Genomic DNA, 23,844 nt, shown 5'->3' on the forward strand with positions numbered 1-23,844 from the left:
GTAGTTTGCAAAATGGGGTCACTTGTGGGGGGGTTCCACTGTATTGGTGCTTCGGGGGTCTTGCTAATGCGACATAGCACCCACCATTCATTCCACCAGAATCTGTGCTGCAAAATCCAAATATCACTCCTTCCCTTCTGAGTCCTGCCATGCACCCAAATGGTATTTTTTGGTCACATATGAGGCATTGCCGTACTCGGGAGAAATTGCGGCACAGATTTTGGGGTGCTTTGTCTCCTTCATTCTTTGTGAAAATGAAAAATTTTGAGCCAGAACTGCATTTTTGTGTAAAAAAATGTAATTTTTCATTTTCACAGCCCAGTTGTACCAAAATTGGTGAAACCCCTGGGGGTTTGAAATGTACACTATACCCCAAGATGAATTCCCTGAGGGGTGTAGTTTGCAAAATGGGGTCACTTGTGGGGGGGGGTTCCACTGTATTGGTGCTTCGGGGGTCTTGCTAATGCGACATAGCACCCACCATTCATTCCACCAGAATCTGTGCTGCAAAATCCAAATATCACTCCTTCCCTTCTGAGTCCTGCCATGCACCCAAATGGTATTTTTTGGTCACATATGAGGCATTGCCGTACTCGGGAGAAATTGCGGCACAGATTTTGGGGTGCTTTGTCTCCTTCATTCCTTGTGAAAATGAAAAATTTTGAGCCAGAACTGCATTTTTGTGTAAAAAAATGTAATTTTTCATTTTCACAGCCCAGTTGTACCAAAATTGGTGAAACCCCTGGGGGTTTGAAATGTACACTATACCCCTAGATGAATTCCCTGAGGGGTGTAGTTTGCAAAATGGGGTCACTTGTGGGGGGGTTCCACTGTATTGGTGCTTCGGGGGTCTTGCTAATGCGACATAGCACCCACCATTCATTCCACCAGAATCTGTGCTGCAAAATCCAAATATCACTCCTTCCCTTCTGAGTCCTGCCATGCACCCAAATGGTATTTTTTGGTCACATATGAGGCATTGCCGTACTCGGGAGAAATTGCGGCACAGATTTTGGGGTGCTTTGTCTCCTTCATTCTTTGTGAAAATGAAAAATTTTGAGCCAGAACTGCATTTTTGTGTAAAAAAATGTAATTTTTCATTTTCACAGCCCAGTTGTACCAAAATTGGTGAAACCCCTGGGGGTTTGAAATGTACACTATACCCCAAGATGAATTCCCTGAGGGGTGTAGTTTGCAAAATGGGGTCACTTGTGGGGGGGGGGTTCCACTGTATTGGTGCTTCGGGGGTCTTGCTAATGCGACATAGCACCCACCATTCATTCCACCAGAATCTGTGCTGCAAAATCCAAATATCACTCCTTCCCTTCTGAGTCCTGCCATGCACCCAAATGGTATTTTTTGGTCACATATGAGGCATTGCCGTACTCGGGAGAAATTGCGGCACAGATTTTGGGGTGCTTTGTCTCCTTCATTCCTTGTGAAAATGAAAAATTTTGAGCCAGAACTGCATTTTTGTGTAAAAAAATGTAATTTTTCATTTTCACAGCCCAGTTGTACCAAAATTGGTGAAACCCCTGGGGGTTTGAAATGTACACTATACCCCAAGATGAATTCCCTGAGGGGTGTAGTTTGCAAAATGGGGTCACTTGTGGGGGGGTTCCACTGTATTGGTGCTTCGGGGGTCTTGCTAATGCGACATAGCACCCACCATTCATTCCACCAGAATCTGTGCTGCAAAATCCAAATATCACTCCTTCCCTTCTGAGTCCTGCCATGCACCCAAATGGTATTTTTTGGTCACATATGAGGCATTGCCGTACTCGGGAGAAATTGCGGCACAGATTTTGGGGTGCTTTGTCTCCTTCATTCCTTGTGAAAATGAAAAATTTTGAGCCAGAACTGCATTTTTGTGTAAAAAAATTTAATTTTTCATTTTCACAGCCCAGTTGTACCAAAATTGGTGAAAACCCTGGGGGTTTGAAATGTACACTATACCCCTAGATGAATTCCCTGAGGGGTGTAGTTTGCAAAATGGGGTCACTTGTGGGGGGGTTCCACTGTATTGGTGCTTCGGGGGTCTTGCTAATGCGACATAGCACCCACCATTCATTCCACCAGAATCTGTGCTGCAAAATCCAAATATCACTCCTTCCCTTCTGAGTCCTGCCATGCACCCAAATGGTATTTTTTGGTCACATATGAGGCATTGCCGTACTCGGGAGAAATTGCGGCACAGATTTTGGGGTGCTTTGTCTCCTTCATTCTTTGTGAAAATGAAAAATTTTGAGCCAGAACTGCATTTTTGTGTAAAAAAATGTAATTTTTCATTTTCACAGCCCAGTTGTACCAAAATTGGTGAAACCCCTGGGGGTTTGAAATGTACACTATACCCCAAGATGAATTCCCTGAGGGGTGTAGTTTGCAAAATGGGGTCACTTGTGGGGGGGGGTTCCACTGTATTGGTGCTTCGGGGGTCTTGCTAATGCGACATAGCACCCACCATTCATTCCACCAGAATCTGTGCTGCAAAATCCAAATATCACTCCTTCCCTTCTGAGTCCTGCCATGCACCCAAATGGTATTTTTTGGTCACATATGAGGCATTGCCGTACTCGGGAGAAATTGCGGCACAGATTTTGGGGTGCTTTGTCTCCTTCATTCCTTGTGAAAATGAAAATTTTTGAGCCAGAACTGCATTTTTGTGTAAAAAAATGTAATTTTTCATTTTCACAGCCCAGTTGTACCAAAATTGGTGAAACCCCTGGGGGTTTGAAATGTACACTATACCCCTAGATGAATTCCCTGAGGGGTGTAGTTTGCAAAATGGGGTCACTTGTGGGGGGGTTCCACTGTATTGGTGCTTCGGGGGTCTTGCTAATGCGACATAGCACCCACCATTCATTCCACCAGAATCTGTGCTGCAAAATCCAAATATCACTCCTTCCCTTCTGAGTCCTGCCATGCACCCAAATGGTATTTTTTGGTCACATATGAGGCATTGCCGTACTCGGGAGAAATTGCGGCACAGATTTTGGGGTGCTTTGTCTCCTTCATTCCTTGTGAAAATGAAAAATTTTGAGCCAGAACTGCATTTTTGTGTAAAAAAATTTAATTTTTCATTTTCACAGCCCAGTTGTACCAAAATTGGTGAAACCCCTGGGGGTTTGAAATGTACACTATACCCCAAGATGAATTCCCTGAGGGGTGTAGTTTGCAAAATGGGGTCACTTGTGGGGGGGTTCCACTGTATTGGTGCTTCGGGGGTCTTGCTAATGCGACATAGCACCCACCATTCATTCCACCAGAATCTGTGCTGCAAAATCCAAATATCACTCCTTCCCTTCTGAGTCCTGCCATGCACCCAAATGGTATTTTTTGGTCACATATGAGGCATTGCCGTACTCAGGAGAAATTGCGGCACAGATTTTGGGGTGCTTTGTCTCCTTCATTCCTTGTGAAAATGAAAAATTTTGAGCCAGAACTGCATTTTTGTGTAAAAAAATGTAATTTTTCATTTTCACAGCCCAGTTGTACCAAAATTGGTGAAACCCCTGGGGGTTTGAAATGTACACTATACCCCTAGATGAATTCCCTGAGGGGTGTAGTTTGCAAAATGGGGTCACTTGTGGGGGGGTTCCACTGTATTGGTGCTTCGGGGGTCTTGCTAATGCGACATAGCACCCACCATTCATTCCACCAGAATCTGTGCTGCAAAATCCAAATATCACTCCTTCCCTTCTGAGTCCTGCCATGCACCCAAATGGTATTTTTTGGTCACATATGAGGCATTGCCGTACTCGGGAGAAATTGCGGCACAGATTTTGGGGTGCTTTGTCTCCTTCATTCCTTGTGAAAATGAAAAATTTTGAGCCAGAACTGCATTTTTGTGTAAAAAAATTTAATTTTTCATTTTCACAGCCCAGTTGTACCAAAATTGGTGAAACCCCTGGGGGTTTGAAATGTACACTATACCCCAAGATGAATTCCCTGAGGGGTGTAGTTTGCAAAATGGGGTCACTTGTGGGGGGGTTCCACTGTATTGGTGCTTCGGGGGTCTTGCTAATGCGACATAGCACCCACCATTCATTCCACCAGAATCTGTGCTGCAAAATCCAAATATCACTCCTTCCCTTCTGAGTCCTGCCATGCACCCAAATGGTATTTTTTGGTCACATATGAGGCATTGCCGTACTCAGGAGAAATTGCGGCACAGATTTTGGGGTGCTTTGTCTCCTTCATTCCTTGTGAAAATGAAAAATTTTGAGCCAGAACTGCATTTTTGTGTAAAAAAAATGTAATTTTTCATTTTCACAGCCCAGTTGTACCAAAATTGGTGAAACCCCTGGGGGTTTGAAATGTACACTATACCCCTAGATGAATTCCCTGAGGGGTGTAGTTTGCAAAATGGGGTCACTTGTGGGGGGGTTCCACTGTATTGGTGCTTCGGGGGTCTTGCTAATGCGACATAGCACCCACCATTCATTCCACCAGAATCTGTGCTGCAAAATCCAAATATCACTCCTTCCCTTCTGAGTCCTGCCATGCACCCAAATGGTATTTTTTGGTCACATATGAGGCATTGCCGTACTCGGGAGAAATTGCGGCACAGATTTTGGGGTGCTTTGTCTCCTTCATTCCTTGTGAAAATGAAAAATTTTGAGCCAGAACTGCATTTTTGTGTAAAAAAATGTAATTTTTCATTTTCACAGCCCAGTTGTACCAAAATTGGTGAAACCCCTGGGGGTTTGAAATGTACACTATACCCCTAGATGAATTCCCTGAGGGGTGTAGTTTGCAAAATGGGGTCACTTGTGGGGGGGTTCCTAACTTTTAGCATTTTATGGTGCCTAGAAACCTACATGGTGCCTAAAAAATAATCTCATAAAAAGGAGGCTCCAAAATCAAGTAGGTGCTCCTTCTATTATGAAGCCTGTGGTTTGGTCAACGTGCACACTAGGGCCACATATAGGATATTTATGAAAACAAAAGAATTGGGGGAATCAATTTTTAGTCACATTTCTCTAGTAAAATCTACTGTGTTCCTTAGAAAAATGTATTAAAATTGAAAATCTGCAAAAAAAATGAAATTTTGAAATTTCACCTACACTTTGTTTTAATTCCTGTGAAACACCTAAAGGGTTAACAAACTTCCAAAATGCTGTTTTGAATACTGTGAGGGGTGCAGTTTTTGAAATGGCATCATTTATGGGGGTATCTCACATACAAGTCCCTCAAAGTCACATCAGAACTGAACTGGTCCCTAAAAAAATCAGTGTTTGAAATTTTCTTGAAAATTTGAGAATTTGCTATTCATATTTTAAGCCTCCTAGTGTCCAAAAAAATTAAAAGGAGGTTGAAATAATGATGGCAACATAAAGTAGACATATGGTCTTTGTTAGTTATTAACTATTTTGAGTGGTATGATTATTTGTCTCACAAGCAGAAAATGTAACATTTTGCAAATTGCTAAATTTATAAAAAAATTTACGACATTTTGGTATTTTTCACAAAAAAACACAGACTGTATCGACCAAAATTTACCACTACCTTAAAGTACAATGTGTCACGAGAAAACAGTCTCAAAATCACTGGGATAAGTAAAAGCAATAAAAAGTTATCCCCACATAAAGTGATACATGTCAGATTTGAAAAAAAGGGCTCTGTCAGGAAGACAAAAACAGGCTGCGGCGGTAAGGGGTTAAAATAACCACAAAACACCCATTGATGTAATCATTTGTTTTTCTGCACCTTCACCCTGGGACGGCAGCCATTAAGCTCTTTTGCATGGCCACCGCCTCCCAGGGCTTACTCCAGCATCAAGTCTATTTATGCTTCGATCTGCTAGAGCAGTGGTTCTATACCTCCCAACTTTACCCTATCAAGAATAGGGACACTCGCCGCACGAGCGCCCGAAAAGGGGGCATGGCTCATGTAAATGAGGGCACGGCATATGCAAATGAGGTCCACACGCCCGTTTTTGCTCTCTGCGCCTCTGAATAGACGCTATTCTGTCAGACTGGGGGGACTCCCAACTTCTTTGCAGCTGTACAGTTCTTTACAATCACTAATTATCTGGAATGTATAATATTGATTCTGCATTTCAGAATCGACACACGATTCATTGGATACAGTTTATAAAGATATAAAGCTGAAAACTGGAAAACCGCTGACAAAACATTACATGAATTCTAGGCTATTGCCCTGTTTTCTGCTGAATATCAATAGCTTTCCAGTAGCCATAATTACCATGAGACAGGCTGGGTGAGTCTCTTGTTTTCAACATCCTCGATTCTTAGACAACATTTCCACTCATCAGACTAGCAGTTGGTTTATTGGGGTGCATTTACTAAGTTGGGGTTCTATTGAAGATAGAGGATGTTGCCCATTGCAACCAATCAGATTCTATCTTCTAGAAGGTGATACATAAATAATAAGTAGAGTCTGATTGGTTGCTATGGGCAGCATCCCATCTTAATAAATGTACCCCATTGGCTCTGATTCAATTGTATAGAAGGATCTTCATTATTTGGGTTTTTTTTCCCTACAGGTATTATTTTGGAATATGAAAAAGGAGGCGAGCTGAAGACCAAGTCCATTGATTTACTGGAACTCTCTCCCAAGTGAGTAGCTGTTCCAGCCCAGCTTCACATAACCTGACACAGCTGATATAGCTACAACATTAGTAACAGGGGGTTGGTTATTGCCATGGGCCTCCGACTGTAACCAAGAAGCTCTTAGTGTAGCACATGGTTGGGTGCCCCCACTGTGGTTCTCATCAGTAGCTCATAGTTGTCAGTGAGCCCTAATGGGAAAGGAACTGATAACTTTGTTTGCTGGAGAAGTTGTATTGTAAGTGGGTGCTGGGAAGTCAGGTGAGGGCAGGATGTGGGTCCCGATTCATAGACAAATGCAGTAACAGTAGTGGCATCTTTAGATGCAGCTACTATGCATACATATGCTAGTGCCATAGGTAGCGTCTCATGTACATATAGATGCCTCCTGCATGCCTGTGTTATCCCCTGCTGTGTCCGCAGGCATAGCATGATCCCTTGCATGAACATCGGCAAGTAAGCTTGCGCAGGATGGAGGGGCTGCTCAGGCTTCTGACTCCAGTAATGTGTGTCAGAAGAAGCGGACATGGCCTCAATACTCCCAGTAAATGGGGACAACACAGGTGGTTTCCAGCACTGTCCCCCTCCACATCCCAAATGGCTGCATTCTGTCAATCAAACTGCGGCTTATGGAGCAATGCACTTGACTGCCCACCGTCATAGTTGTATACAAACCATTGGGTTTGCATGTAACTCTGAATCAGGACGTAGTTAGGCTAATATTTACAGTGTTGACATTTATATACTGGGGACAGTTATGATGTTATCATTGCTAAGATTTCTACATGTCAACATTAATGTTGATTTCCATGGATGCACAGAGATTTCTTGGCCATTATCTCGGTAGTTACATGGAGATTTACTGGCCTTTATTTTGGCTGGTTTGCGTGTCTCCCATGGGTGCTGCTGATCACTACTGCAGCACTACTATGCAGGTCTGATTACTACTGCAGCACTACTATGCAGGTCTGATCACTACTGCTGCACTACTATGCAGGTCTGATCACTACTTCAGCATGACTATGCAAGTCTGATCACTAATGCAGCATGACTAGTCAAGTCTGATCACTACTGCAGTACTAATACACAAGTTTGATCACTACTATACAGGTCTGATCACTACTGCAGCACTACTATGCAGGTCTGATCATTACTGCTGCACTACTACACAAGTCTGATCACTACTGCAGCACTACTATGCAGGTCTGGTCATTACTGCTGCACTACTACACATGTCTGATCACTACTGCAGCACTAATATGCAGGTCTGATCACTACTGCAGCACTACTACGCAGGTCTTATCACTACTTCAGCACAACTACACAGGTCTTATCACTACTTCAGCACGACTATGCAAGTCTGATCACTAATGCAACATGACTAGTCAAGTCTGATCACTACTGCAGTACTAATACGCAAGTTTGATCACTACTACAGCACTACTATGCAAGTTTGATCACTACTGCAGCACTACTACGCAGGTCTGATCACTACTGCAGCACTACTATGCAGGTCTGATCACTACTGCAGCACTACTATGCAGGTCTGATCACTACTGCAGCACTACTATGCAGGTCTGATCACTACTGCAGCACTACTATGCAGGTCTGATCACTACTGCAGCACTACTGTGCAGGTCTGATCAATACTGCAGTACGACTATGCAGGTCTGATCACTACTTCAGCACGATTATGCAAGTCTGATCACTAATGCAGCACGACTAGTCAAGTTTGATCACTACTGCAGTACTAATACGCAAGTTGGATCACTACTGCAGCACTACTACACAAGTCTGATCACTACTGCAGCACAACTACGCAAGTCTGATCACAATTGCAATACTACTACACAAGTCTGATCACTATTGCAGTACTACTACGCAAGTCTGATCACTATTGCAGTACTACTACGCAAGCCAGATCACTACTGCAGTACTACTACGCAAGTCTGATCACTACTGCAGTACTACTACGCAAGTCTGATCACTACTGCAGCACTACTATGCAGGTCTGATCACTACTGCTGCACTACTACGCAGGTCTGATCACTACTTCAGCATGACTATGCAAGTCTGATCACTAATGCAGCATGACTAGTCAAGTCTGATCACTACTGCAGTACTAATACGCAAGTTTGATCACTACTACAGCACAACTACGCAAGTCTGATCACTACTGCAGCACTACTATGCAGGTCTGATCACTACTGCAGCACTACTATGCAGGTCTGATCACTACTGCAGCATTACTGTGCAGGTCTGATCAATACTGCAGTACGACTATGCAGGTCTGATCACTACTTCAGCACGACTATGCAAGTCTGATCACTACTGCAGCACTACTATGCAGGTCTGATCACTACTGCAGCACTACTATGCAGGTCTGATCACTACTGCAGCACTACTATGCAGGTCTGATCACTACTGCAGCACTACTATGCAGGTCTGATCACTACTGCAGCACTACTGTGCAGGTCTGATCAATACTGCAGTACGACTATGCAGGTCTGATCACTACTTCAGCACGACTATGCAAGTCTGATTACTAATGCAGCACGACTAGTCAAGTCTGATCACTACTGCAGTACTAATACGCAAGTTGGATCACTACTGCAGCACTACTACACAGGTCTGATCACTATTGCAGCACAACTACGCAAGTCTGATCACAATTGCAATACTACTACGCAAGTCTGATCACTATTGCAGTACTACTACGCAAGTATGATCACTACTGCAGTACTACTACGCAAGTTTGATCACTACTGCAGTACTACTACGCAAGTCTGATCACTACTGCAGTACTACTACGCAAGTCTGATCACTACTATGCAGGTCTGATCACTACTGCAGCACTATCACTGCTTCTTTCAAGGCCCAATATCTCCACATTCTAACATATCAACATTTCATCATTGCCCTAATGTTGTATATTGACATGGTCAGTGTTTACATTATGACCATATTGGCATTCTCATGTCGACATAGTGTACAGTATTTTATCAACAGTTTCTTATATAGTGCACACATATTCCGCAGCGCTTTACAGAGAATATTTGAACATTCACATCAGTCCCTGCCCCAGTGGAGCTTACAATCTATATTCCCTACCACATGTACACGCGCACACAGACATTCTAGGGTTAATTTTGATAAATGAAGAATATTACTATGGTAATTTGATTTTTTTTTTTAAATCTTCATTCAGACATTGAAGATATGTATTGTTCAGGTCAGGAAGAGACATACATGGCATTTAGTAATTATAGACGTGTTAGTAATGTCTGGCTTTTGTATTATAGGACTGATGTGGACCTGCTAGTAGGTGAAATACAGAAAGCTGAGCCTCTAATCACAGCCTCCCGCACCCAGCAAGTAAAGCATCTCATACTGAGGCTACAAGAGAAGATCGGGCAGCAAGATCACCACAAGTTTTATCTATTCAAGGTCAGTACTCTCAGCTCAGTCTCACTGACGTTACCTAGGACTTTGATTGGAAAATTGACACAAAATAGGGATGAGTCAACTTAAATTGAGCAAATGTCCTCTCTCCAGCTTGGTATATAGAAAGATTTTAAAAAAGAGCAATTATCCTGTATACAGATGTGTCCACATCCAGTTGTAGGTGCGCCAAATAGCCCCCATTTTCCCAGAGGCCTGTGCATGAGCAGTAGACTCCAGCACACTAAGCAAGCATTTGGGATTGCAAAGTCACACACACACACACACCTGCCTATATTAATTATTCTGTGGCTAAGGTAAGACTATGGGCCTTATTCTGGTTCACTCACAGATTCAAATTCCTTCTCAAATGGGCAAAACCATGTGCACTGCAGGGGGGGGGATGTTATTTGTGCAGAGAGAATTAGATTTGGGTGGGGTGAGATCTCTATTGCAGTGTAAAAATAAAGCAGTTTGTATTTTCCCTGCACAGAAACAAAATAAGTCACCCAAATCTAATTCTTTCTGCACATGTTACATCTGCCCCACCTGCAGTGCACATGGTGTTGTCCATTTGAGAAGGAATTTCCTCTAAGAGTGAACCAGAATAAGGCCCTCTATGCCAAACATTGGATATGAGTATGAATCTGAATCAGGCCCTACAAGCACCGATCTCATCCCTTTCTCTAAATATCTTAAATATTTGTAAATGAGAAACGGGAATATTATAAATCCATATATTATATTTGTAATTCTTATTAGAAATTCTGCCCTTCACATGTGTACTGTACGCCCAATCTCTACTGGTCAGAATGGCCGTTGCTGTCGTGTGCATCCGGCCTTAGGGTCCCCTAACTGCAACGTGCGTTTCACTACTGACTATTCCTACTGGTTCCACTCTATAAACTGCACACTATTTGTAGGAGAGTAGTTGCTGCCAACACAAGGTTGCTTTGCAGGTACCTAGAGCTGCTTTCTTCTGGGTTTTTGGTATAGCTGCTGCAGCCCCAGTTTTCTGGTGATACAAATTTGGAAGGGAAAAAATGAATGGAGAGAGGAAATTGAAGTTCCCACCTGCATATTCTGCAGCACTTATTAATTGGCACCCATAATAGAAAGAGATTTTTTTCATCATTCAAACGATGTACCAGCACTTATTGTCTGTGATCACCATGTGCTATAAAAAATGTCCTTTTGCCTTGAAATTAAGGATCTTCTTCCTAAAATAAATATAGCTGTAAATCACTAGCGTTCATTAAAGTAAAATATATGCAGTATGTGTCTTTCATTCCACGTGCACTCACCCAGCTTATTGCTGAAGTTACCACAAAGAGGATGTCATTACTTCCACCGGGTCTAGAATGTAGGTGTGGTATGGCAGTATGACCATCGGTATCCCGACTGCTGGTGCTCTGACAAGGGGGGGCGAGCGCAAAGAAGCCCCTTGCAAGCTCATTGCACACGCCACTGGCTCGGTGGCTTGCTACACTCGCCACAGGTTCTAATCTCTCTCTTTGGGGGTCATGCACCCATACGAGGTAGAATAGCCCCTGTCAGTCAGGATCCCGACTTTTGGGCATTTAAACAGCCGGGATTCCGATGTACTGATCATCGGAATCCGGATTGTCAGTCATCCGGCACCCCTATAATGCTACACCATTGGAATGAGTGTTACGCAATTCACTGTGTATTTAGCATTTCAGTTTTTTCCTCAATGAGGCCTTCTTCATGCAGATGCTGGCACTGGTCATGTCCAGTCATCTTTTATCACAGTACTTATATGGGCTCCAATGAATACGTCATTAGTCAATAGGTCAACACCATATGAAGGACATGCATTAGGTCAACTTGACTATGGCCGACACATCCTTTTGGGGGTTTCCACATGAACTACAAATGGAAATAGTAGCCTGGAGGTCACATATGGTTAAACATAGGGGAAAAAAATCTTGTCATCCATTTTTGCGTCAACCTATTGACCCTGTCAACCTACTGTACCTGTTGACCTAATCTGTTGTCTGCCTTTTGACCCTGGCAACCTAATGCATGTTTTCCATATGAAGTGGAGTCATGACGGTCTACCTGTTTACAGTAGATCTTCTACACCACACCCTGTTTGTTACGTTTGTGTACACAAGAAGATTTTGTTGCAATTGATCACCTGAAGATTGCCTGACTGTCAGTGTTGGCCTAACAAGCTGTGTTCCCTACTTCCAGGTACTCAGAGCGCACATATTGCCGCTTACCAATGTGGCTTTCAACAAATCCGGTTCCAGGTAAGCAGATCTGCTGAGAGTTTATTCCAATGTTAGAGATTGCTGATGCTTCACACTTCTAGCGGCATCTATAGTATTTGTAGTGGGCATAGCACAGACAAGTATCTTGCCAGTCACTGTAATATCATAGCAGTTGCTCACAGATGCACTTGTGCTGTAGTTGGTAACAGACGATGTTATATATTAAAACGGCTGTTTCAATGTAATGAAATGATAGGTTGGTCTATTTGTTTTAACATATTTGATGTTTGAGAAAAAATAATTTCATATTGCCAAAGTGCCCTGGAGGAAAACTTACAGTGTGTGGGGCATCCTAGAGGGCCACGCTCAGGTTCTTTTGTATTTGCCATCATCTGTTTCAAATTAGTCAGCTCTTATTGGGGATTACGCTTCATGTGCCTCAGGTATGTGAAGCATAATCTCCCCAATAGGCAGTCCTTCGAGCCACAATAACACATTGGATCTCGATACTTATCCTGGATCCCATGTGTTATCGCACGAAAATTAGACATTTTTCAATGGCTTTCAATCTATAGCCCAGAAATGACCATTGGTCAAAAATCTTGCTTAAAGCCATTTTTTTCGGGTGAAAAATGCTAGGGGCTAATTAAATACCCCCCTATAGATCTGAGCTATTGGGGGGAGGAACCCTGCCAGGCAATGTGATTTTTTTTTTTTTTACAACAATTTTTTTAACTTGAACTGGTGAGGGGTCAATGGAGGAATAACAGATAATGTTGTGCCTAGGACCTGACCTCTAAATTTGCCATTTTTTGGGGCTGCATCAGACCCCTGAGCAGAGCCTTCTATGCTATCCCTTTCATTTGGGAGCCTTGGTGGGAGTTTTCCTCCTTTTCTCAACCAGTGGGCAAATTGGAGCAGCACAAGCCATTCTCCAGCATTTCACAGCACTGGTGCCTGCTGCAGAACATGACTTATTCTGGTATGTGTGGCCTCACACTTCTCAGCAAGTCACCCCTTGCTGTAGTGACCTTTGGTTTAGATACGAAAGCAAGAACTTCCATCATCGGGCTTGGTTCTACTCTCCTGCTTTGACTTGGATCTCTTGACTTGAATATGTTGTGGATCCTGCTTTTCGTCTCACCCTTTATATTGTGAGTGTTATTGCTTGATGTGTGCTCTGTCTGCAGATATCTTGGGGTTCTATAGAGTTGACCATTGATGGCTTTGCTAATAATAAACTAGAAACCATTGGTGATTGTGTCAAGAGAGAAAAGTAGGACAAAGCTGATAAGCAGCCAACTGCAACAATCACCTGTAGTCAGAGCCTCAGCTCTCTCTCGGTGTGATGTCCACAGTATATTGTCTCATGCCATCTGGAGGAGATTTCAAGATAAGTGTGAAACCTCTTTTCTTACACTAGAGTGAATGATCACTACTGGCCTTAAGGTCTCAGTCCCACCACTTTTGGTTTCACACAGCAGAGGTGGGGCATATAATTCTGCATGCTTGTGCAGCAAATATTGCAAGAGTCTAGGAGAAAAGGGACCGGGCAGTCTGGAAAAACATGTTCATGATAACACTTGACAGCTTGCTGGTTGGTGTTTGGATTCAGTTTTACCTTTGTGTACACCCTTCCCTCGGGATACAGCCAGGATCCCGATTCTGATGGTGAGTCTTAGGGTTAGGCACTAGGTAAGAGGCTTAGGGTTGGGCTGCGGGATGAAATTGTTAAGGTTAGGCTGCAAGAGGGGTGGTTTGGGGTTAGAATACTTACAGAGATTCATCGGAATTATGATTGTTGGGATTTCATTGTCAGGATTCAGGATATCGTGTTCCTGACCACTGGCATTTCATACCCAACCCAGACTTTAAATAGCACTGTCCTAATGAATGTAAAATAACTACATCTCTAACTGGGGAGTGTGAGGCCTTGAAGACATTTACACACAAGTTTCATACAGAAAGACTGAAGCATGCACAGTTAACAAAATAACTATCACAGCACAACACAGTGAATATCCTGCCTACTGTATGCTGCCCTCTGGGATTGATAAAACTGCAAGGTTCTGCCAGAGTATATAATACCTACACACTTAAGGATGATGTAGCTAGTGTGGAAGTGAAAATCCCTGTACACAGTGGTGACATTGCTACAGTATATCATTTTTGTGGGTAACATTCAGAGTCTATTGCCTGTCCATGTTTCGGCTCAGAAGCACAAATATTTGTGGGCCTGTACCACCTTTTATTTTTCCTTCAAGACAATTTTATCTGATTGGGTACGAAATCCCACTGCCGGCATCCCATGAGTCATAATACAGATCTATTATTTTAACCCTACCCCTAACTGTCCCTCCCAAAAATTAGTCCTAACTGTCCACTTTTGTAGCCTAACCGTAAACGTCACCTCCCACAGCCTAACCCTTAACCCCCTCTGCAGCCTAACCCTAATCTCCTCCACCCCACAGTCTAAACCCTTCCCCTATTTTCTAACCCTGACCCCAGGACTTAAGTCAGATTCTAACCATCAGGATTCCATTGTCAATATTCTAACTGCATCGATATATTATTTATGGGCTCAACACCCTCTATTGTCAAGGTCCTAGTGCCTGCTGCACTCTTGGACCTAATGCATGGTAAATGCCTAATACCAACTGTAGCCTCAGACCAAGTGCCTGTATATTGAAGGGCCTAGTGCCCAATGTGCCTTGGACCTTGTGTCTTGCTGTTGAAGGGCCTGGTACCCATTGAGGCCTTAGGCCTAATGTCTGGCTATTGTAGGCCCTAGCAGACACTGTGGCCAATTTTCCCTTGGGCCTAGTGCTTGCTTGTTTGATGCACCTAGCCCCCCCCCCCCCCCATGAAAGATGAGTCCCCACTTGGACCCTACCTATTCTATGACTTTAACTGAACTAGTACTAGTTCATCCCAAGGTTTCTTTCCTGCAGAGCATGTCCAGATAGGGTTCACTGAGGGGACACATCTTCACCTAGCGAACAGCGGCCTGTTTTAGCTTATTTTCCAAGGCTGCATCTCCAAGGCTTCTGGTGTCTTCACCAACACTTCTCCTCAAGGCATCGACTCTTCAATCTTCAACTGGGTGGTGGTGGCGAGCTCAAGTTCTTTTGTGGAAACCATCATTAAACCAAAGGTTCCTGCATCTTTGGCATCTTCAAACTATTCTCCACGGTGTTCTCCATTAGGGTCCACAACACTGCTTCCCTTTTCAATGCTGTTAGACCAACTCATGTTGCCTTGGGCTGGCTGATATAAGTCAGCGACAGGGGGCTTAGCGATGACTGTCTGCTCTTAAATGCTATTTTGAATTTAAGCCAAAATGAGGATTGGCTCGCTCATAGCTAATTTTTTGAAAAGTGCAACAATGATTGGCGGAGCCTGAATCTCGTAGCTTTGGAAAGTCATGAGTGTGGGAATGCTAGACCACACTACAGAAGGTCCATCTCATCTGCTGTACATTAGTCGTCCGGATTATGCCTCCAATGTACACCATTGGTTTGCCATTTATGGTTACAACTAGTTCCCATCACATCAGACAGCATTTGCCGCCAATCACAAATGGCCAACGCTAGGGTTCTAGTGCAGGACTCTATTGCTGCCTCTGCTCTACATCTCCACATTTATGCCCAAAACTGTACTTATTATTGTGGATATCCTGATCTCCAGGACAGGGGATGCTCTAATCATCTGGGTTCCTGTCTCCTGCTTTTTGACATTTTCCTATTTCCCAACTGTACTGCTGCTACTGATGCTTTAATAGAATAATTCTCTTCTATTTTTTAGTGTAATTTGTTTCAACAGGCTGATGTGGCCATCTAGTGGTCATTCTCTATTGCTGTTAACTGGTTTAACTAATTTACCATATTCATATACGTACTTCGTTTTTACAGCTTTCTGTGTTCAATCACCAAGATTGTGTTGCTCTATTGCACAGCTCATTTTCCCAGAACTCTCTGCAAGACCCTCCCTGTAGTTCTTTATCACATTGTTATGTTCTAGTTCATTGTTCTTACATACTCCCTTGTTTAGCTTCATTACAGGCAGTTATGACCGAACATGCAAAGTTTGGGACACAGCCTCAGGAGAAGAGTTGCACACATTGGAAGGCCATCGAAACGTGGTGTATGCTATCCAGTTCAACAACCCCTATGGGTAAGTGAACCTTCAGTAGATTACTGGTTGCCTAGTAGTAAGAAGAAATGTAAACGATATGTAAAATCAGTAGATCAGTGGATTTTCTAGAGGGTAAAATAACATACAAGCATACTGTAGAATTGATGGCAGATAAGAAGGAATAGGCTCATTGGATAGCAACTAGGTCGACATGGGTTAGGTCAACAGGTCATTAGGTTGACACAAGCATTACGTCGACATGGGGAAGGTCGGCAGTCAAAAGGTCGACAAGGAGGGCTTTTTTGTCCCGAATTCCGACACAGTTGCCTCGCTACGCTGGCCACACTATTTTATTCTCATACGCCCTAGTGAATGGTAGGGCATAAAATACTGCGTGTCGGCTCAAAGAAAAAGTGAAAACCCCATGACGACCTTCAGTCATGTCGACCAAGTTATTGTAGATCTAGTGACGTATCCCGATAAGAATGACTTGGTCCATCTAGGCTGCCCTAAATACATGTACAAAGGCGCTGACAGCTCTGCCAGCCCCAATACTGGGAGGGAATGTGGATTATGCGGAGAGGAGTGGCCAGACTCTAGAAAATATTATAAACTATCGCACACCTCACAAGGGGGGCCCCGTTGTCATAGCAGTTACAATCACTTACCCCACCCCACACATTATGCAGGGAGAGAGTGTACAGACTCTCTCCCCAGCACACAGCATGCTGTCTGCAACCAGCCCTGGATCAGATACAGTGTACGCACATCTCGCTGCCACTGTACATGCACACTTACACACTAGGAGCCAATTAACCTACCAGTATATATTTTGGGATTGTGGAAGGAATCAGGAGTACCCGGAGGAAACCCATGCAAGTACAGAAAGAATATACAAAATCCCCACAGGCTCATGGTAAATACAGTAACAACATATGTGTATGCTGATGCCTACACAGCTGCAATTTTTTTTCCACCCTATGGATGTGTGAAAAAACCTGAGTCTATAAGCCGCCCATAAGTGATCAGAATCAGAATCCCCATTGCAACATCTCTGTAACTGCATACAAATTCTCACCTTTGGCGCAGATGCAGGGAACATTGAGTGCGTCTATGGTCTCATAGAATGGTCACAGGTGCTGCATTGCTGTCGCCATGTTTTCTGCAAACTGGATTACAGTCACACGCAGAGACACCCCCTAAAAACTGATGTGACACGTCTGTGTTTTTGCTGCCACTCCCCTTTACACTCCCCCTTTTCTGTCAGTCACTCTACAAATAAATGCTCACTGTGAGCGCAAAAGCAAAATGACCTTGTTGTGTGCACAGTGCAGCAGTGACACATGTGCAGTCTTCCAATTAAAGCTCAACTGTAAATATCAGCATTTTATACAAAAAGTAATCCGGCCCACCGAGCACCGAGGGTGACCTGGTAAATACCAGGCCCTCATTTCCTTCTGGCCAAGTGAGGACAGCTCCCCCTGCAGTTGGAGGACCTGGTGGGATCATACAAAGTAATTAAAATAAATAAACATGTATGTAAAAACAGGTGTTTTGTCAACGGAGTTGTCCCATCTAATGGAAATATATATTGCACGGTTGTACAACGGATAGTGCAGTATGTATGGCCGACCAATATATCCTTCCATTGGGCATCGGATCGGCTGGAATACACAGCCTTAATCAGCACTTACATAAAGTTGCCCTCGACCTTTACGGTTTATGTATAAAAAGGAACCAGTCACCATTTCTATGCTATGAAACTGGTTATCAGGACTGGCATCCCTTCCATAAAGACAAACAAACAAGCCATATTATACATGTCACTGTATTAATACATGGCGCCAGATGTAATGGTCCTCGTGTTCGGCGCACGTACGTGATGCCGGCTGAACTTGGGCATTTTTTTAAAGGGCTGATCATTTACAAGGCATCCTGCATGGCCGCCGGATCCGAGGGCTATTACACCTGGCCACTGATCTCCTGCCCAGCCTTTATGTCACCTGTTTGATATTAGTTGTATATAGTATTGGTTGCTCTATATTGTTCCTTTGCTTCCTTTTATACTTTTAAAGCCGTATACAAAATAATATAATGAATGTTATCCTTTCCAACAGAGATAAAATAGCCACAGGATCTTTTGATAAAACCTGCAAATTATGGAGTGCAGAGACTGGGAAATGTTACCACACGTTCAAGGGACACACGGCAGAAATAGTAAGTACCGCCTGCCAGTGATCTAGTGATGAGAGACATAAATGTGCACAGGGAATCACTGCCCCTGCTGCCCCAGGGCACCCACCTCCCATGCCTGTCTCTCAGCCCCTGGCTGGTTTTCTAATGGTGGCCAATACATACATATGTTTATCCATACTAATATTTAATGACTGAGAACTTTAAGTAGGCATCTTGTATAATCATCATTTAGATATCTAGAGCCACGCGCTGTACAGGGAATCTTTGTAATTTACATCAGTGCCTGCCCCATTAGAACTTACAATGTAAGGGCCTGATTCAGAGATGGCCAGTGTTTTGAGGGCTGCGCATCTACCCTGGTACAGCAGCCATGCTGGTCACAGTAGGACGCATAATGATTAATATGCTACAAGTGTTTAGGGGTGGAGAGGAGGAGAGTTGCACAGTATAGAGACCTGTATTGTGTGGGAGTGCCCCAACCAACATCTTCTGACACAGATTCACGGGCCCCAGCCAGCTACGATGCAGTGGACATTCTGAATACCATAGGATAACCCAGTGTCCGATGGTACGTCCGATGTTCCCAATGGTGATCCGATGCTGCTTCGGTTAACCCCTTCCCGACATTTGACGTACATTTACGTCATGGCCGGGATGTACTTCCCGACACATGGCATAAATGTACGTCATGACTTTAAACTGTCACTGCGTCTAGAGACGCAGTGACAGAGGGACGATGTCTGCTGTCCCTGACAGCAGACATGTCCCTGCATGCCCAGGGGGGGCTGCGATGCCGCCCCCCCCGTCGGCGATCGCTGTGATTGGCTGTTCAGTGTGAACAGCCATTCACAGCGTTTTCCTGTGTTACCAGCGAATCAGACGCTCGGTAACACAGGTGTCAATCACCGCCGGGCGTCAGGGGGCATGAGGGGGTCATCGGTGACGATGACACCTCACCCCACCCTCACCCCACCTGCCCCCAAGGCTGTGATTGGTCCGTGGGACCCACGGACCAATCACAGCCAAGGCGCGACATTTAAACTAACGGTGACTGCGCTGCAGACGCCATTCCGGTCTGGAGTAGCGTGCAGAGCGGTCACCGTGCCTATCTGCCGTGATACTGACCTGATCCTTGCTAATACTTACCTGATCCTTGCAAATACCTTACCTGATTACCTGATCACTGCTTGTAGCGTGCTGGACGCTTCCTGGATCTGACTTCCTGAGACTTCCTGCTGCTGCTGCAGTGTGATAGAGAGATAGAGAGATAGAGAGAGAGAGATAGAGAGATAGTGACAGAGAGAGCTATATTTTGTGTCTGCTACCCCCCCTTTTTGGGGGTGCAGGGGTTTTTTATATATATATAGTGCTGCTGCTGCAGTGTCATAGAGTGATAGATAGTGATAGATAGTGAGAGATAGAGAGATAGAGAGATTTGTGTCTGCTACCCCCCCTTTTTGGGGCTGCAGGTTTTTTTTTTATATATATATAACACTGTCAGTGCTGCTGCAGCAGTGTCATAGAGTGATAGATAGTGATAGATAGTGATAGATAGTGAGAGATAGAGAGATAGAGAGAGATAGTGACAGAGAGTGATAGAGAGTGTATATTTTGTGTCTGCTACCCCCCCTTTTTGGGGGTGCAGGTTTTTTAGTGTTCTAGAGTGATAGATAGTGAGAGATAGTGAGAGATAGTGAGAGATAGTGAGAGATAGTGACAGAGAGTGATAGAGAGTGCTAAATTTTGTGTCTGCTGCCCCCGCCTTTTGTGCTGATCACTATATCTGAGGTGATCAGCAACTTTTTGGGGGTGCAGAGGTTTTTTTTTTTTTTTATATATACCTGTCAGTTGCTGCCAGTTGCACTGTCAGTTGCACCAAAGGTTGTGCACCTGCTGCCCCTCACTGGTAATCAGTGTCGCATCACTGATCACCTTTTTTTTTTTTTTTGTGGGGTCTTTTTTAAATTTTTTTTTTACACACACTGTGATTTTGTGGGTGTCCTGTGGCCACTGTGCGCTGATCAGTGACGTACATCACTGATCAGCTTTTTCGGCACAGGGTTGATCTATTTTTTTTTTTTTGATCAAATTCCTGTTGCCTTTGAGCGCTGTTCAGTGACAGACGTTACTGACCAACATCTGTGCTCAATTTTTGGCGCAGGACCTTTTTTTTTTTTAACCCCTTCAATTTTTTTTTTTTAACCCCTTCAATTTTTTTTTTTTTTAACCCCTTCAATTTTTTTTTTTTGGTATAAAGTATTTTTTTTTTCTGCACTACATACACACTACACACTACATACCCCCCTGGTTGAAATAAAGTTTGTACCCCCCCCCTACACTATACACGTGTTGAAATATTTCACTACCAGTAACACAAAAATAAAAATGGCATCCCAAATGTCATCCCAAATGTCATCCCAGTCATCCAGAAGAATGTATTCAGCAGAGGAGGCATATGCCATGCTTGCTTCTGACTCTGACACAGCCAGTGATGCAAGCGGGGAATTTGAAGGATATGCCTTAAGCTCCTCTTCCTCCTCTGGTGACGAGGGACCCCCTCAAAGACGTCCCCGTAGAGCAGCTGAGACCCCCCCCCAATAATTGATCTCGTATGGACCCCACCACCAGACAATTTTGAGCCCCAGGTTCCTGAGTTTTTGGCCATGCCAGGAATCCAATTTGATTCCACAGGTCTCAGAGAAATTGACTTTTTCAAATTATTTTTCTCTAATGATTTTATAAATTTAATGGTGGACCAAACTAATTTATATGCCCAGCAGTTTATTGCTCAAAACCCCACGTCATCATTTGCTAGGTGGACCCCTGTAGATGCAGTAGAGATGATGACGTTTTGGGGTCTGGTGTTTCATATGGGCATAGTAAAAAAGCCAGAAATTAGGCAATATTGGAGTACAGATGTTCTGTACAGCACCCCATTTTACCGTATGGCCATGCCCCGGGCTCGATTTGAGACGATCCTTAAATTTTTGCATTACAACGATAATGCACAGTGCCCACCCAGAGATGATCCCACCTTTGACCGGCTATTCAAAGTCAGGCCGGTCATTGATCATTTCAGTGCCAAATTTGAAGACATGTACATCCCAGATAAATTCATTTGCATAGACGAGTCCCTTATACATTTTAAAGGAAGGGTTAAATTCCGCCAGTACCTTCCCAGTAAGAGGGCAAGGTATGGCATAAAAATGTATAAGCTGTGTGAAAGCACCTCAGGGTACACTCACAGGTTTAGGGTATATGAAGGGAAGGATTCAAGAATTGAACCGCCAGAATGCCCCCCCTCCCTCGTAGGTGTTAGTGGAAAAATTGTCTGGGATTTAGTGCACCCCTTCCTGGATAAAGGTTATCACCTCTATGTGGATAACTTTTACACCAGCATCCCCCTGTTTAAGGCCCTTGGTTCAAGAGGTACAGCAGCTTGCGGTACTGTGCGCAAGAACCAAAGAGGCCTCCCAAAAACGCACATTGCCCAAGTAATGAGAAGGGGTGAAAGCAGGGGAATATGCACCGAAAATATGTTGTTGGTCAAATATAAGGACAAGAGGGATGTCCTTATACTGACAACAATTCACGGAGACAGTACCACCTCCGTCCCTGTACGAGGTACCAGTACCCACACCTCAAAACCTAATTGTATCCTGGATTACAATAGGTACATGGGCGGAGTGGATCTTTCAGATCAGGTACTGAAGCCGTACAGTGCCCTGCGGAAAACAAAAATCTGGTACAAGAAGCTGGCCGTGTATATCATCCAGATGGCACTGTATAACGCTTACGTGCTATTCCGTTCTACCGGCCAGAGGGGGACATTTATGCACTTTCAAGAGGAAGTCATAAAGGGCCTAATATTTGGGAACCAGCAGGCAGAGGGCCCCAGTACTTCTAGTACTGGCCCCCGTATTGTACCAGGGCAGCATTTTCCTGATGAAATCCCCTCCACTGGAAAAAAGGGCAGGACACAAAAAAGGTGCAAAGTTTGCTATAAAAAGGGAATAAGAAAGCAAACTATTTTCCAGTGTGACACTTGCCCCGACAAACCCGGCCTATGTATAAAGGAGTGTTTTAAAATATACCACACATCTATGGATTATTAGGTTCATAATTTCACCGTGCTTCGGGGGTCTTGCTAATGCCACATAGCACCCACCATTCATTCCACCAGAATCTGAGCCGCAAAATCCAAAAATCACTCCTTCCCTTCTGAGTCCTGCCATGCACCCAACTGGTATTTTTTGGTCACATGTGAGGCATTGCCGTACTCGGGAGAAATTGGGGCACAGATTTTGGGGTGCTTTTTCTCCTTCATACCTTTTGAAAATGAAAAATTTTGAGCCAGAACTGCATTTTTGTGTAAAAAAATGTAATTTTTCATTTTCACTGCCCACTTGTATCAAAATTGGTGAAACCCCTGGGGGTTTGAAATGTACACTATACCCCTAGATGAATTCCCTGAGGGGTGTAGTTTGCAAAATGGGGTCACTTGTGGGGGGGTTCCACTGTATTGGTGCTTTGGGGGTCTTGCTAATGCGACATAGCACCCACCATCATTCCACCAGAATTTGTGCTGCAAAATCCAAATATCACTCCTTCCCTTCTGAGTCCTGCCACTTTTTGGTCACACATGAGGCATTGCCGTACTCGGGAGAAATTGGGGCACAGATTTTGGGGTGCTTTTTCTCCTTCATACCTTCTGAAAATGAAAAATTTTGAGCCAGAACTGCATTTTTGTGTAAAAAAAATGTAATTTTTCATTTTCACTGCAGTAGATAAGGCACACTTTTTCTTCAAACTAATTGGTTTTGACAGGTCCACGCCCCTTTTATACAGTTTGTCCACGCCCCCATTTATCCGCGTTTGATATGAAAGTGGTATAAATAATATTAACCCCCGTATTAAAATATAATTGGTTTGATACTGTAACTTCATACACGGATATTGGCTATGTGAAATAACACATATATAAAGTACGCTTAATGATATCTTAACCAGCTGGAAGAATTTCTAAACATAATGCTAAAAAAGTTGTTAGAAAAATATGGTATACAACAGATATATAATTCGTAGAAATGTAGATCTTGTTTTATATCAAATTTGATTTGTGTAGGATGTCGCGCAACGCTGATCATCAAAACAGCCGGCTGAAAGCCAGTTATTATAACGTATTAAAGCCGGGGAGTTTTTGCGGCTTTGATAAATATTATAAAGCTTTGAAAAATAAATTTAAAAGATCCGATGTGAGAAAA

General features: G+C 43.6%; 1 protein-coding gene across 1 annotated transcript in view; it reads left to right on the top strand.

The window, feature by feature from the left end:
• DAW1 (dynein assembly factor with WD repeats 1) overlaps positions 1-23,844 on the top strand; it is a 67,201-nt gene that overhangs the window by 9,903 nt on the left and 33,454 nt on the right. The window contains exons 2-6 of the mRNA XM_083178313.1: positions 6,509-6,581; positions 9,875-10,019; positions 12,231-12,289; positions 16,301-16,423; positions 18,502-18,601. Of these exons, the coding sequence (XP_083034439.1) occupies positions 6,509-6,581; positions 9,875-10,019; positions 12,231-12,289; positions 16,301-16,423; positions 18,502-18,601 (500 nt within the window). The remainder of the gene's footprint in view (positions 1-6,508; positions 6,582-9,874; positions 10,020-12,230; positions 12,290-16,300; positions 16,424-18,501; positions 18,602-23,844) is intronic.

Source organism: Crinia signifera, chromosome 3 (genome assembly GCF_055691185.1).
Source record: "Crinia signifera chromosome 3, ASM5569118v1, whole genome shotgun sequence".
Taxonomy (NCBI): Eukaryota; Metazoa; Chordata; class Amphibia; order Anura; family Myobatrachidae; genus Crinia; species Crinia signifera.